General features: G+C 42.1%; 1 protein-coding gene across 5 annotated transcripts in view; it reads left to right on the top strand.

The window, feature by feature from the left end:
* DMXL2 (Dmx like 2) overlaps positions 1–13,795 on the top strand; it is a 123,924-nt gene that overhangs the window by 80,895 nt on the left and 29,234 nt on the right. For 4 of the 5 annotated variants that reach the window (XR_014785352.1, XM_084817102.1, XM_084817101.1 and 1 more), the window contains exons 25-29: positions 269–460; positions 2,142–2,218; positions 3,872–4,002; positions 5,868–6,116; positions 12,911–13,092. Coding sequence is in view for 4 of the 5 variants with exons in the window: in XM_084817102.1 (XP_084673228.1) it covers positions 269–460; positions 2,142–2,218; positions 3,872–4,002; positions 5,868–6,116; positions 12,911–13,092 (831 nt within the window). In the remaining variant the exon portion in view is untranslated. The remainder of the gene's footprint in view (positions 1–268; positions 461–2,141; positions 2,219–3,871; positions 4,003–5,867; positions 6,117–12,910; positions 13,093–13,795) is intronic. The other variant, XM_084817103.1, reaches the window with a different exon arrangement.

The raw sequence follows: 13,795 nt of genomic DNA, 5'->3' as shown, positions 1-13,795 counted from the left end.
ATGATCCCTAAGGCCCTATCTGACTGACTAACTATCAGCTCATCCTTTATATAACCTCAGAACCCTCCCACACACTCAGGCCCCTCCCACCCTTCACTCACTCTCTGGCATACTGTTAACCCTACCTTACCCGGGTTAAATTTAACAATATAAAATCATACATAACAAAAGGCAGACGTTACACATTTCAAATGTGCATTTTGTGAACCAAAGGTGATAGGAAGCTCATAATTCTGTGATTTTGTTTGCTGTGTTTTTGTTCCACCAGGAAACGACCGTAAAACAGCTTCAGTCACCGCTTCCTTTACCCACAACATTGCCGTTACTCTCTGCCAGCATTGCTTCGACAAAGACGGTTATAGCCAATCCTGTGCTCTACTTGAACAATCATATCCATGATATCCTTCACACTATCGTGCAGATGAAAACACCACCCCATCCTAATGTTGAAGATGTAAAGGTAACATAAAGGAAAATGAGCCCTTAGGATGCTAAGTGTATGATGTGATGCATGTTGGTATGTCAAGAAGTCTCTGCGTATCAGGGTCTAGTGGTGTAGAGCAGCTTTCTCCTACCTGGTCCCTTCCAGATGTGTTGGACTACAACTCTCATCATCCAACAGCTACAGTGGCTGGGGATGATGGGATTGTAGTCCAACACATCTGGAGGTTGGGGAAGGCAGATGTAGCGCCTCTGTGTGAATGGTGTAAGATTGTGTCTGCCTGATCTCTGCATGCTACATACATAGAGGGCTCTTCCTGAAACCCCAGAGAGGCCCTGCCAGGCAGTGTTGAGACTATACCGAGTAAGATAGACCAATGCGCTGACTCAGAACAAGGCGGCTTCCTGTCTTCCTCTTTCCCTTTCCATTGATTTTCTCATCCTCATTTGGAAAGGCTGTGAAATTATTCTCAAGGGGACAGATGTCAAAGCGAAGGGTGGGATGTGTCCCTGATGCTAAGGCAGCAGGCCAATGTCCCTTTGCCCTGGTCAGTGTAGCTGACTAGTTGGGGCAGGGTGGGACTGCAAAGGTGTGTCAAAAGGCCCCTTCCGTTGCAAGTCACACAGTGTAGATGAGCAACGTCTGGGTAGGAATGTTACCCACCCACGCTGCATTTCTGTCAGTGGGATGGGCCTTACGAGAAACATCGGCATCTCCATTCGGCCCCGATGGATGGCTGTGCTTAACTAGAACTGGTTGAGCCAACAGTCTTCAGCACAGTGCTGACAGGCAGTGAAGCCTCCAATGCAGCACAGCAAGACAGGCAGTGCTGACCCAGTTGCCTGGGCAATACAGGCATATTCCTCCTCTCCCTAACCCCATTCACAGTGAGGGCACAGTGAGCACAGTGAGGGCAGTGAGCACAGTGAAGGCATGGTGGGGGCGTTTCCCTTAGTGACATTGTCAAGCAACCAAATTTGATTGGCTCTATAGCACCATGACATCACTGTAGTCACTACATATGGGATCTCCAGCTTGATACCCACAGACATCTCTCTTGGATCCCTGCCCCTCCTGTTTTTTATTTTATTTTTTACATATTTGTTTTATTTTTTAAACTGGGAGGCTGGCATGCTACAGAGTGAAGGGCTGCCCGCCACTGCCATCTTTGCTTGGGTTCAAAACAGTTTGGTTTTGTGTTTCGGAGCTCAGACTCTACATCTACTGTGTACCTGGGTTCTCTTTTAATCTCATCAGTTTTGCCTTCTGGGAAATGAGAGTTTTGTGCTCAGCCATGCGCACATAGCAGGCGTTTTATGAATAGGCAAGCCACCCCCATGGCAGCCATTTTGTAAGAGCACCCATGACGCTCTCTCAGAATTCCAAATGTGCCCATTGACCCAAAAAGGTTGGGGACCCCTACACTTCATGATGGATTAGGATCACACAGTCAAGCAGCCTGTTCATGTTAAAAGAAAAAAAAGGAAGGTAATAACAGATTGGGGAAATAATGGGTGTAAAAAATGCCTAGGAAAAAATTCATGAACCCTTTCTCTCTTATGTGCACACACACATACTCCTCCTAAAAAGCAACTTTGTATTGAAAATAGGCTTTTGCAAAAATTCGGCAATGCATTAGTTTGTACTGGCATATATTGATAGTCCCATAAAATAAATGTTGATTTTTCACTCCTTTTAGGTGCATACTCTCTATTCATTAGCTGCATCCCTTTCTGCATCTATTTATCAAGCATTGTGCGACAGCCACAGCTATAGGTAATCTATTTTTTTTCCTGTTTTTATAGGTAATTTATTTTTTGTTTTGTCCTGCTTTATGATTAGGACATGATCCTGCCAACAGATTTAAGGCTGTAGTCTTAAACACTTACTGGAGAGTAAGCCCTGTTGAAGATAGTGGCCTGTTAGAACATTCAATTCCTAACTTACTAAAAACCATAGTTTCTCAGCTGGGAATGAACAACAAGGTCATGCACTCCATCTCCCCCCCCCCCAAATCTTGCCTCCTCTGTTTCTTGGGTTTCACATCCCAGCTTAATTAAATCACAGTTAGCGATTACACCTGAAACAAGGAACTGTGGTTTAATGACAGTTTAATAGCTAGGATCTTAAACCACAGTTTGAAGTTGATCTAAGATCCTGGTTTGTAAACTGACAAACTGTGGCTTAATTAAACCAAGGTGTAACTGCCAAGTAAGGGAGGAGGTGGTAAGGAAGTGTGGATTGATGTTGCTATGGTTTAGCAAGCTGGGAATTAAGCACCCAAACCGGTTGACTATCTGAGCAAACAAGCGTAGAATTACAATGAAAGTCTTACTGATTTCAGTGGAAGTGGTTTAAGCATGTGTGTTTCAGAAACTGCATTTCCAGCCCTTCTACAGTAAAAACAACCAAAACACAGTGTTCGGGCTGTTTAACTCTCCCATTGAAATCAACAGGACTTCAGTGAGTTTAGCTTTGTCTGGATTATGCCCATAGTCCTTCAGTATGTAGAATTTGTAATGTAAAAAATGAAGTACATCTAAGAATGCACACAACCATTTTACAATGCGTTTGGTGAAGGAAAAAAACTAACTTCATTGCTGCACTGTTTTTAGTAAGCTATACGATGAGTCCTTGCTTTTAGCAGGCGTTGTTTAATAGTGTTCAGTTAAAAGGTAGGATAAACTGTAATCTTGAATAAAGGTCTGATTCAGATGCACAACCATGAACAGGAGTTCAGAAGCTTTTGCTTCTGTTTTTGTTTAATCATAGCTTTCCACATTGTCCAAATTCTTGCAAGCTGCGGTTAATCTTAACTGTGGTTAGTGAAAATAAGCCAACTTCAAACCATGGTTTATGATGCTGGCTTGTTTTCATTAACCATAGTTAAGATTAACCACACTTTAGGGTTTGGGCAGGATATTCAACTGCAGTTAATATAAAATGGAGACAGAAGCTTCCGATCTCTTCTTTGTGGCCTAACTAGAGAAGGAAAAGGAAGGGAGGAGTGTGAATGTTTGAGGGTAGCTAGACTTGTTCTCATAATGCTAAAGTATGGTTTAGCATTGCTTCCATATGCAGCCAAGTATGTAGTTCCTTGCTTTATGTACTCCAGTCTTTCTTGTTATGTCTGAATTGATTTTCAGATATAAAGCTCATACTATGAGCCCATAAACAGTATATTTAAAAGGCTGATCCTACCATCCAAAATATTAAAGTGGCCCAGTATTGATTTCTTGTGTAACATAATGGAAAAATAATTTAGCATATGGCACAGATAAAGAAAAGGGAATAAAGATATTTTCTGCCTAATTATCGGCTGGGCTCATTTATGCTCAACATCTTGAGATGTGCCCTGAAACTAATTTGCCATTTATTTTTTGGTCTAAAATTCTTTCTCACATTAAGAAAATTAAAACTTGTTTCCAGCAGTCAAACAGAAACAAATCAGTTTACAGGGATGGTTTACCAAGGACTACTACTGAGTGACCGTCGCAGGCTGAGGACAGAAAGCATTGAAGAACATGCCACACCGAATTCGTTGCCTGCTCAGTGGCCTGGTAAGAAAAGTCATGTGCCCTAACCAGTATCATGCAAGTGCTCCTATAGTTGTGTAGCCTCATTTCAGAAATCAAGCTAAACCATGACATTGTGGAAAGTTAAGAACATAAGAGCAGCCCTTTGGTGTATGAACTGCAGATGCCCTGTTACTCTATGCTGTAGATATTTGTGTGTGTATATAGCTTCTTTTTTTAAGGTTAATGCTAAGGTTACAATCCAATCAAATGTAAGTTTTTCTCCCTCCCTCAAAATACTAGAACCTGGGGTCACCCTATGAAGCTGATTGGTGGGAGATTCAGGGCCGATAAAAGGAAGGACTTCCTCACACAGCGCACAATTAAATTATGGAACTTGCTACCACAGCATGTGGTGTTGGCCACCGATTTGGATGGCTTTAAAAGGGGCGGGGGTGGACAAATTCCTGGAGGAAAAGGCTATCAATGTCTACTAGCCTTGATGGCTATGTGCTACCTCCAGACCAGAGGCAGTGAGCCTATGTACACCAGTTGCTGGGGAAAATGGGTGGGAGGGTGCTGTTGTGCTTGTGTCCTGCTTGTGGGTTCTTGGTCGACAGCTGGTTGGCCACTGTATGAACAGAGCGCTGGACTAGATGGACCCTTGGTCTGATTCAACAGGGCTCTTCTTATGTTCTTATGTAAGGGCATTTATTTAATTGTTTTCAATAGAGGGTGAAGAACATAAGAGCCCTGCTGGATCAGGCCAAATGTCTACTGACTCCACCATCCTGCTCTCTACTGGGGCCAATGAGAAGCTTCCTAAAAGCCAACAAACAGGGTGTGAAGGCCGGAGACCTTGTTTCCCTCCAGCATCTGGTATCCAGTAGCAAACCCAGAGGTTCCATATAGCCGTTACGGCTATTAGTCATTAGCAGAACCAATACAAATTCCTCCCGGAATTTGCCTAACCCCATTTTAAGCCAATGAGTTTCCAATCTTGTACACACTTTGTTTGTTACATTTATATGCCGCCTTTTCCTTGGAAGGTTGAATTTGGTACCAAAATAAAAATAAAAACCCCACCTTTTCCTCCAAGGAGCCCAAGGTGGCTGACATGATCCTCCTCCTCTTCTCCATTTTATCCTCACAACAGGCCTGTCAGGTAGGTTAAGCTGAGAGTTAGCAACTGGCCCAAAGTTACCCAGTGAACTTCATGGCAAAGTGGGGACTAGAACCCGGGTCTCCTGAGTCCCAGTCCAACATGCTAACTATTTACTGGGAAGTAAATCCTATTGAACCCAGTGGCACTTACCTTGGAGTACACATTAACAAAATCAGGCTACAAGAGCCAGCATTTCTCACCTGAAATATCAAAGTGACATCTTGCATCACTGCCTTGCAAGTCCCAGTCCAGCTTTCCAACCACTGCATCATACTGGCTTTCAGTGAACTCCATGATACTTACTTCTGAGCACATAAAGGATTGTGCTGTTACGCATACGCTGAACTCTCTTCTGTTGGAATTCTGGGTTTGAATTTCGCTTTGGTGAACACACGCAGACACACACACACAGAGGTTGATGTAAAGTAGCACAACAGCAAAGCAACGAGGCTCTCAATCCACTGTAGATACCGTCAGTCTTAAGCTAAAACGTATAAGAAAGATAGAAAGACTAACAACAGGGTCTTAAAAATATATTTTAAGGTAAACGTTTTGGCTTCCACCTTCATCAGTAGCTGTTCTGTAACAGCACAGCTACTGATGAGGACGGAAGCCAAAACGTTTAGCTTAAAATATATATTTTAATACTCTGTTGTTAGTCTTTCTATCTTTCTTACACACACACACGCACACACACAGTGCCTACTGCTGTTCATCAGGTCTTCTCCCCTTAATGTTTTTGCAGGTGTGAGCTCTCTTATAAATCTCTTAAGTACAGCCCAGGATGAGGACCAACCAAAACTCAACGTCATGTTATGTGAAGCTGTCATAGCGGTCTACCTAAGCCTTTTGATACATGCCCTCGCTACTAACGCTTGCAACGAATTGTTTCGACTAGCAGCCCACCCTCTGAACAACCGAATGTGGGCAGCCGTCTTTGGAGGAGGGGTGAAGCTTGTGATAAAACCGAGGCGGCAGTCAGAAAACATTCCAGGTAATACATCTCTTAAGAGCCTGTAGACAGAGAAAAAAGGCACTCAAAATAGAAATGGATGTCATCAACCAAAGGGGTGAGCAACCTTTTTGCTGATGACAGCCACATTCCCTCATGGGCCATCTGTTTGCATGGGGGCAGGGCAGGGTGCACCCATTGGCAATGGGCAGGGCCAGACCCAGCAGTGGACAGAGCCAGAAGTGGGTGAGATCACTCTTGCCAGATGTCCGAACTGATCCCATGCAGAGGGCTTTTGAAATTTAGTTGAGGGCTACAGGTTGTCCACGCCTGCCTTGAATCATGCAGATAGGAATCTCTCAGAAACTTTTTTCTATTGTGCAGGAAGATGCTTCAAGAGCTTCAGCGCTTCTATATTCAAGTGAATTAGCAACATTTTATCTTCATAATCCCAAGCTTAAAAGTATCGTAAATAAATAATGTTGGCTTCCGGAGTCGTACTTTGATGCTAGTATTGTAACTCACAAAATTGTCACTGGTGGTAAAAGGCACTGCTCTAACAGCATTTGAACTGCAGCCCACTTGCTAAATCATAGTTGAGCAGCCCAGGAACCAACATGTAGCCTGCACACTCCTCCCTCACCCCTCCCTTTCTCCCTTCGCATGCTGGTTTTAGCATAGTTTAAACAGTTCCATATTACTTCCAAAAAAGGAGCTGAGGTTTGCTGTCACTTTACTAACCAGGATCTTGAATCAGGATCAAACATTAGTTTAAGATTCGGATTAGCAAAATTGATATAAACTACAGTTCCCTATTTCAGATGTAACTCCAGTTTAAGCTAACCAGGATCAGCATGCCGAGGCGGCGAGGGAATGATGTGTTGGACCGACGCTTGTTCCCAACTTGCTAACTTGTCATTTAGCCAGCCAGGAATGTACGTCCAACGAGGCCATTAGCTATCACATAAATTAAAGACACGCTATCGATCTTACGATGTTTTGCCAATAAAGCTCTTACAAAACATCAGGATTTAACGTTGGCAAGCTGCCATTTTCCATATCCTTCATCATCTTTTTTCACTTAATTTAATTTGAATAAATGTTGGGAATGAAAAGTGCCTTTTCCTGGCATTTTGTACATTACGAAATCTGTGTATAACATTTATTCTGAAGCTGCTTGAACTTGTCACCCAGTCTTTTCTCGGTGTGGCCATGGCAGGTGCAGGTTTTCCAAAAGAGAAATGTCATTAATCTGATTTATATGAAGAGGCAAACTAAACTTATTTATATGCTTTGCTTTCAACGCCTTTGTTTGAAAGATCTGGTCACGGGGAGACATGCCTTAGCTACATCCCTTTTGGAGTACTGTAAAGCGCTCTATGAGGGGCTGCCTTTGAAAAGTGTTCAGAAACTTCAGCTGGTCCAGAATGCTGCAGCCAGACAGTTGACCAGGGGTAGTTATAAGGAGAGCATGACTCCTTGTTACAACAGCTTCACTGGCTACCGATCTGTTTCCAGGAACAATTCAAACTGCAGCTTATTACCTATAAAATCCTACATGACTTGGGACAAGGGTATTTGAAAGGTCACAGGGTGCCCACATGAGACTGCCTGGGTTTATAAATCCTCCGGAGAACTCTTTGTCTCTTTCTGGCAGTCATTGGAGGCACATTTGGTGGGAACGCAAGAGAGGGCCTCCCTGGTGGCTGCTCCCCAGGCTCCGGAACTCCCTGCCAAGGGAGCCAGGCTAGCTTCATCTTTTCTTTTCTTTTTGTCCTTCCTCCATCAGGCAAAGACATTTTTATTCAGGCAGGGTTTGGGCTTGTGCGCTGCTGACACAGGTTTTAACTGGTGGGTGCTTTTTTATTGATCCATTTTTCACAGTGTTTTAATTGATGGTTCTTTAATTCACTTGTTTTATGTTTCAATTATATCTTTGTATCGTTCTGCATTTTATTGTTGTTCGTTGCCTTGGACGCTCTTTTTAGTGGAAATGCAGGATATACATTTAATAAACAATACAATAGAATTAATAATTTGTTAACTAGCAAAATGGCTGTAATCCACAAAAGTATTATTGTTTATTATGCATAAAGTGCCTAATATTGTCATGTCCCTCCCCCCAAAATATTTTTCCTGTACTCAGTCTAGCCATTTTGGCAGCAGTTATCCTTGGCTTTAATCCTGTGTCCAGCAGGGTTCTGTTTGGTTTCAGCAGTGTTACTGAGCTGATGCAATGGCCAGCTTTTAATTATATTGTATGTACTGTAGTTAAAATAGAACATTTGACAATTTTCTTTGTCAAAACATTGGTAGTTTACTATTAGTAAATTTGCCAATCAGAATTAGGCCACCATCCCTGTTCCTGCTTACGTGGAAGTAAGCCCCTTTATCATAGAATCATAGATTTAATTTCAGTAAGTCTTATTTTAAAGTCAACACGCACATGATTGTTGTTGGTTGGAACTATACTGTGCCTAAAAGCTTAACAGACCAATTTGAAGATACTGTACTGATGCAGCTGTTACTTTTGAAATAATTCAATCCAGGGCTTGCATGAGAAGAAGCTATTTGCACAACTGAACTTTCCCACTTACTCTGGCCCCTAGAAACGCCACGTTTGAGGGTCAGGATCTTTGGGGAAAGCATGGGGTGTGGTGGGGAAGGGGGAATTTGAGAAAATCAGATGGAGACAGCTTGCATGAGAACACTTGTAATGCACTGCATAAATCTTAGACTTCCACAGAGAATGTAATCTGAAGATAATATTGTGAAGTATTGAAAATAAAATTGTAAAGTCTGTCATACAGAAACTTCATACAGGACCATATGAAATTAGATAAGTGCAATGCAAGCACATCATTTGATATTGGGCAGAGAATATCAACCTTTCTTTTAAAAAAAGTTTCTAGTCCTTATGACTGCAAGGTAAGGATTGAATCTCTGTTGGCTATGCTTGGTAAAATCTTAGGAGAGGCTGAGTAAGAATTCCAGGGGGATGGGCTTTCAGTATGACCTGGTTCATACATAACAACCCAGGATATGGGTTGTTGGCTTACCCAGAGTTTACCCGTGATTTGTCTGCCAGATGATCCAGCAAAGTGCAGGTTGTTTTTTCAATTCCTGCACTGTTTGATTCCCTCCTCCTTCCCCTGTTCCTCCCTGTACCTCAAGTGCCTTTGCAGAACTATAGTACTGGCATGTAGAGTGGCCGGGTTTTTACCACTCTGGTCCTCTGCCTCTGTAGCCTGCCAAAGCAACCCATGAACAACGCATAGTTCTGGGTTCATATGTAATGACAACCCAGAGTTAAAACAACTCAAGGGTTCACAACCCAACAACAAACCATGGGTTCTGTTCCTGGGTTGTTTGTGGTTAACAACCCCTAGTTAACCCCTAGTTCCAAGTTTGCCTGTAACGACAACCCAGGATTCAACAATCCTTACTCAACTCATACTGCATTGTCATTACATGCAAACCAGGTCCTTCCCCTTCCTTGCCACTGACAGAAGCAGAACAAATTATGCAAAATAATACTATATATCCAGATTTGCTTCACTTACATTTTAAGATACATTTTTATTTTTTTTTGGCATAGAGTTTTCTTCAGTGCTTGATACAAATTTTCCTGTTTCATATCCTATTCAACAACAAACCTATTCCATTCCAATTTATTTACTGCTTCTGAACCCAAGCTGTTGCAGACAGTAAAGTAATCAATCTCCTAATCTGTTCAATTCAGATAAACTACAGTGCTTAACCACCAACACAGAAAATGTAGCGCCCTTTAAAAATCCACAGTCATCACACCACATTGCTTTATCAAATAGCAAAGAAATTGCTGCTGGCTGTGACATAAAGCATCAGTGCCAGAGGGATGGTGAGAAACTCGTGTGCTGATTGCTGTGTGTTTTATTTTCCAAAACTGGATGTGGCATGGCTTTTTGTTTTTAGATGATAGTATTCTCCTTTATCTGTTGCTTTGTCTTTTCTTTATGATTGGGGATTTGAATGTGGATTAGTCATAATAGAGGCAATCTTCAAATGAGGAGATGGTGCGTTTGTTATAATCGAGATGTTGAATTTGTTATAATTTTTGGTTCAATGGTGATTTGTTACTTATTCTCTGCAATTTCTTTCTTTTTTCCCAAAAAACTATAAATACATATTTTTAAAAGCACACCTATTAAGTAAGACACACAAGAAGGTCACATGCCTTCTTTCAAATAATATACGGACCAGACATCTGTATTCAATATGGGTCCTACTCCAACCAAAGCCTCATGTCAAACACTTTTCAAGCGGCATAGTTCTGTCTTAGTACTAAATAAATTCCCGGCAAGTTTCTAAACATTGCAAAAGTTTAAGTAAAGCAAGGGTAAAAAACCATTTTCCACCTGAGGGCCAAATTCCATTTCCAATAAGCTTTCAGGGGGCACATTCCAGTAGTGGGCGGTGCCAAAGCCAAAAGGGGCAGGACCCAAACACTAGCCTATTTTGGGCTCCTTACCGCTGGTAGCTAAACATTAGAAGAGACATTTCAACTTTGAGAATGGGGAAAAAACGGCACAAGAGCTGGGAAACCACCAAGTTTTCAAAGGTTGCAGAAAGGGGCCAGGCCTTCTGGGGACCCCTGAAGGGCTGGATTTCATCGCTGGTCCTGAGGTGCCACATCCCTGAAATAATGTGTTGATATGATGCTTTTCTGACATGTATTCCATCTGGGCTGCTTGTTTTCAGGCTCCTCCGCCTGGATATGACTATGGCTGCCTTTACACTAAATAAAGACCCCTCGGTCCTCCCATTCTGGAGCCTTTCTCCAGAAATGGAGCCTTTCTCCAGGAGCCTTTCCCATTCTGGAGCCTTACTGCAGGCTCCCAGACAGCAACCACATGATTGCTGAGAGGGGAAGCTTTTAATTTTTAAGGTTCCATAGAACTCAGTGAAACAGCACCATCTAGTAGCTGTTTTAATCACATAACATTCTGAGTTTAAAAGATAGTTCATTCGTTCCGGATCTTTTTGAGATGAACCAGAAAATACCTCTGGATGTGCCCTGGAGGTTAACAACGTCATGAAAAGGACCCGCAAATGTCCCTGAGTGAGTAATCTCAATAGCAGGATCAAAGCTCCGTGTGAAGGAGCTCTTTGTCTGAACTTGGATAGCTTAAACAACAGGCCCAGTGAAGATGTAATGCTATCAACTGTTTAGCTGTGGTTAAGAGATTAGAGCCAGGACACAGGATTGTGAGCATTAACTGTGGTGTACCATTAAGTCTGTGGTGATGCTAACCAGGGTTAGCTTTTAACCAGAGTTTAAAATGGGGTTTGATGCTGGTTTGCAAACCCTAATTTAAGTCAGTTCTGGTTGGAATCAGGGGTGATGCCATAGTTACACCATAGTTAATTCTGACAAGAAAAAGGAAAGGGGGAATTCCACTTTCCTGGAATTATATTCTAAAAAATAGTTGGTTTCAGAGCTAATTTCCATCTGCCTCCTTCCCTCCTGATTTCCGCAATCCTTTCTTCCCTTGTAATGAAAATAAAGGGTGGAATGCTGGGAGTTGTAGGCCTTTTCTCTGTCTAAACATGCATAGGATTGCGCCCTAAATCTAGTAGCTGATCCAGTTTCTGATGATAAGAAGGACGTTAATGAAGGTCTGTAAAGATGTGCACTGTAGTCAGAGGTTACTTGTGTTTAGGGAGGGGAAGTCCATCAGTTTGACCAGATGAGCGATAGCTCGTTATATCACCATGGGCAAATATTGTCAGATGTGCCATGAAGCCTTATGGACAATAGCATAATAAGTCTTAGTTATTGACCTTCTTCTCTAACCTCAGGAATCTCTGAACAGGAATACAGGATTTAATTACCTCAAGCAAACATTACAGTGACAGAGGTCACAATTGCCCATGATTGCTTCCAAGGGGACATGCAATCCGGTTGATAAAACTCCTGCAAAGGACAAGACCAGAGTCCTAAGGAATTGGTTTTGCTGCCCACCAAACTGCATTTAGAAACTGACTTTCGTCTTTTGTAGTTGCTGTAGTAATTTCTTTCTAGCCATCTTTTAACTATTTTATAACAGGATTTTAAAAGCCTAGCAGAAAAATACCCCACTCACACGTTAACATTTGAGTATAATTAAGAATTTCAGACCAATAAAAGATCCTTATTGTTTCCCAGACTTTATTTAGTCACAATGAGAGTAAATGTGAAACCTCTTGAGGATGAAAGCCTCTTTGCTACTTTAAAAACAACAACAACGAGACTTTTGAAAATGCTTGACTGGTATTTGACAGTATTTGATCGATATTAAACAAGTCTGCCTGTCGACTATATTTTGACTGTCTAAATCCCAGCCCCACTCGTGTTTCAGAGAAGATCTGTACTTCTAAATCTGAGCACATTAGTTACAAAAGTAAGTAACCTTCAGTTGCTCCCTAGCCAAACATATTTTTAGGAAGGAAAAATCCAGTTTTATGTTCATGTTGATCATATTTAACAAGTACTGAAGTGGCTTTGTAATATTATAAGCATTCTTGAAAGGCTACATTGTATCAGTCTATTACCATTCAGTACTGTCACATACAATGCAACTTTTCTACTTGTGTAGAGTCTGGCTGAAGGTTACAGTTATCTTTTTTTCAAAGGAATGGATTTTAGGTGTAGCACCAAATAGTTGTAGCATGTGTTCATTCTAAGAACCTTATTCTTGCACTGTGTGTGTGTGTGTGTGTATAAGATTGAAATGTACACCCAGAGGTCCATATAGCTGTTAAAAGTGCCAATTCGTAGCTCTAGTTAGAGCTGTTTAAACTCTCTCTGCGTTCAGCACCTCCAGTTCCTTCAGAAGAAATGGATAAGCATCGCCGTAGATTCAACATGAGGATGTTGGTCCCGGGGAGACCAGTGAAAGACAGTGTTGTCCCTCCACCTGTGCCTACGGAAAGACCATCCTACAAAGAAAAGTTTATCCCCCCGGAACTCAGCATGTTGGACTATTTTGTCGCAAAGGTAGGTTACTTTGTGTATCCTAAATAGGCCCAACTTTATTTTGTGATACATGGACGGGGAATGTGTCCCCTTCCAGATGTTGTTGGACGTCACCCTGACCACTGGTCATGCTGGCCGGGGCTAATAGGAGTTGGAATCCAGCAACATCTGGACGGACACACATTCTCCATCCCTGCTTTAAAATAAGTCAGCATTTCAGATTCAATGTCTTCCTTCTTGAAAAGGTTAAAACCAAAATATAATGGGGATTATATTCTATAGTACCTCATTTGGCAATATTTGGGCTTCTTAAATTTCTGGTCATGGGCAGAATCTCAAGCGCTGCATTAGTCCAGCCCAGTGGGATTTTTGACTTAGAAGAAGAAGGAAAAAAATAGCAGACCTTGGGGCCCTTATCACGGGTGTGTGTGTGTGTGTTTTAAGTCCCCTTGGTTTTAAAAATGGTTTGCTCTGCAGCTGGAAGGAAAGCACACACCCCCTTAGGTGTGCATGGCTGGCTGGGGAATGCTGGGAGCTGTGGGACTTTTATAGGACTTTCTGTCTAAGCATGCATAGGATTGCATCCTAAGCAATGCTTTCCTTCCCTGCTCCCCTTTCTGGAGTGCATGGTCCTGTTGCCAGTTAGAGCTAACCAGATGGCTTACACAACCAGTCATTGACAATATTAAGAACAAACTAAAATCCTTCCAACCACACAATCCAG

Source organism: Heloderma suspectum, chromosome 11 (genome assembly GCF_057233095.1).
Source record: "Heloderma suspectum isolate Gila_16-S chromosome 11, 16-S_ref, whole genome shotgun sequence".
Classification (NCBI taxonomy): Eukaryota; Metazoa; Chordata; class Lepidosauria; order Squamata; family Helodermatidae; genus Heloderma; species Heloderma suspectum.
This window is presented reverse-complemented; position numbering and strand designations above follow the sequence as displayed.